The sequence below is a fragment of the Anneissia japonica genome, unplaced genomic scaffold, assembly GCF_011630105.1.
Source record: "Anneissia japonica isolate Jap-2015-1 unplaced genomic scaffold, ASM1163010v1 scaffold59636_len3261_cov164, whole genome shotgun sequence".
Taxonomy (NCBI): domain Eukaryota; kingdom Metazoa; phylum Echinodermata; class Crinoidea; order Comatulida; family Comatulidae; genus Anneissia; species Anneissia japonica.
Window position 1 is genome coordinate 1 of NW_022688812.1, and position 2,631 is coordinate 2,631.

The 2,631-nt window shown below is 34.4% G+C and overlaps 1 protein-coding gene across 1 annotated transcript in view; it reads left to right on the forward strand.

Moving 5' to 3' along the window:
* Window positions 1-6: 6 nt before the first annotated feature.
* LOC117123683 overlaps window positions 7-2,631 on the forward strand; it is a gene marked incomplete at its 3' end in the record, with an annotated part of 3,246 nt that continues 621 nt past the window's right edge. The window contains exons 1-3 of the mRNA XM_033269695.1: window positions 7-215; window positions 670-824; window positions 1,925-2,083. Of these exons, the coding sequence (XP_033125586.1) occupies window positions 44-215; window positions 670-824; window positions 1,925-2,083 (486 nt within the window). The remainder of the gene's footprint in view (window positions 216-669; window positions 825-1,924; window positions 2,084-2,631) is intronic.

The following is a 2,631-nucleotide window of genomic DNA, read 5'->3' on the forward strand; positions in this document are numbered from 1 at the left end:
GATGTTTGACCCTGACCTTTCGACCTTTCGCCACATTTTGAAAATGTGTTATCAAGCCAAAAATGATTCTTGGACCGCCCTGAACCAATTTCTGAAGTCAAATTCTCTGCCCCTTAAAGTGCATACGAAACCTGGTCTTACTCCTAGGGTATTAACATTTGCGAAATTTATATTTAATTTTCAGGTTGAACAGTCAGAAGCAGAGATAACCAAAGGTATTTTAATTATACACTACATTATGTCCATTAAGGACATCATCATCACTACCACTATAGCCATTCCACCACCACTATCATCATCGAAATTATCATCACCACCATCGTGATCATCGTCATTGTCATCATCATCATCATCACCATGATCATCATCACTATCATCATCGTCATCATCCATCATCTCACCATCTTCATTATGATATCGTCATCATCAACATTATCATCCCTATGAACATTATTATTATCATCATAATTATCAACACATTATTTTTACAGCCATCACCGCCACTTACCTTTACCATCATCATCACCACCACCGCCATGTTCCTAAAATGCATGCATTATTCATCAGCATGCCATCATAACACATCATCACCACCTCAATAAATTACAATTTGATTTATGTTCACACTTATCACTATTGATATGAAAGTTTGTTTTCATGTGTTTATAGAAAAACCTATATCTCAGTACACGGGATCAGTGACCAATCAGCTTGTCCGACATGAGAAAATATTAGAAAATATGGTTACCAAGAGTACTGGACCGATGGATGTAACTTGCATATGGGACTACGCCGGTCAGCTTGATTATTATATCACTCATCGCGTAAGTGTTAATTAATTGAACTCTAATATTTTTAAAATTACTTTTCTTGGTATATTTTACAGAAATTGTGTGAAGTGGTCTCTTTATCTAAAGATATAAACATTAATGTCTAGTAAAACCCGATGAAAGACTATCACAACAAAGCCTATTAAAATATTGAATTACTGGAATGAAAGAAGAAAACGTGATTTGAATTGATACACATATCGTATTTGCTGGTTTACTTTTGTTTCATACGAAAACAATAATTTCATCCAATTTTTATTTCATTAAGTCTATGCAACGAATATTGGAATCGTATTATTTATTTTACGAAAGAAATTATTATTTTAGTACCGGTATCTAATTTTCAAAGTAAATGATTCAAATATTAATTAATTTATTTATTTATAATTTTTTTTTACCTGATCACAGACATGTCCTCTATTTGGATCAACATGTGTTTGTAAAACCGCGTTTTGGTACTATGGCTAGTACTCTGCATACCCACAGCTGTCGTCGACGCATTCAGAAAGGCCCCTCGATTCATTGGCCTAGTTGTTCAACCGATGAGTTGTCCCATGAATAACGTACCGTAGATCCCGAATAAGCGCCGCGGCGCTTATAATAGAGGCTTCGGTGCGACGCTTATTTGAGAACGGCGGTTGGCGAAACAAAAACAAAAAATTTAAAAAAATCACGTCGTTGCGGCGCTATTTCGAGATTGGCTGTTATTTAAAGATTTATGGTAACTTGACAAAAATAGACTAAATTTTACGATGTCAAAGGTATCCTAGCCTAAGTATCCTAGCCTAAGGCCTTACAGAAGCAATTTCGGCCCGAAATATATTTTCTAGACCTTGCCTGGCTAGTCAGTAATACCATGGATAAAGGTATAAAATATATATTTTATTTTTTATGTATTATTTTATTTTTATACATTCATGGTAGTACGCCGGCGTGTTAGCGATATCGAGCGACCTCTACCGACAGTTGCCGACGACTGGCGTCGATAGTGTTTTGAAAGCCAGTTAGTCTTTGCAGAATCTGTTTTCTTATTTGCCATTTTGTGTTTTGTTTATATTTTGTATTCAATGCACATTTTCTATCTTTGTTTTCAGTTTTTCCTTACAGATGGGTCATCGTACGGAGTAGTCTTTAGTTTGTTTGATGATTTGCATAAAATGGCAAAACCAAGAGATTCCCATAAAGTTAATTTTTTTTTGCGAGTTTGGAGAGCAGCACCTTGGAGAAGGTCAAGGAGATCGGATGAAGAATTAGTAAGTCATTATTTGTTTAGGAGGAAAGAGTGCAGCGTGACCACTGCTTGGGTATTTACCCAAGATCTTGGGTATTTTGACTTGGTCTTGGGTTCTTTGGTATTCCGTTCAAATCCTTGGGTATTTTATTTTTACTAAGAAAATTAAATATTGTTGTCACAGAGGAAGAATTAAGAAGTAACAAAGGATATGTCAGTCCATTCATGGAGAAAATAAAATAATATTTTATTTTCTCCATGGTCCATTCAAGTAAGCAAAACTCAACGAAGTGCACATAACATTGTTAATTGCTATAAACATGGGTTCAGAATTGTTTATTTGTGATTTGCGTTGCCATTGATCTTAATTAATGCATTACATAATAAAACTTGATCACTGATCTACTGATAACACTGGCCGACTGAGAGCGTATTTTTCTTTCTGTATTATCACCTCGTGAATATTAATTTTAATAATTAACACAAACAATTACAATAAAAAATGGTTTATAAATTGAACTAAAAGGGAAACTATACATGCGAAAAACACGTTTTTTTTCAAATTTTAAT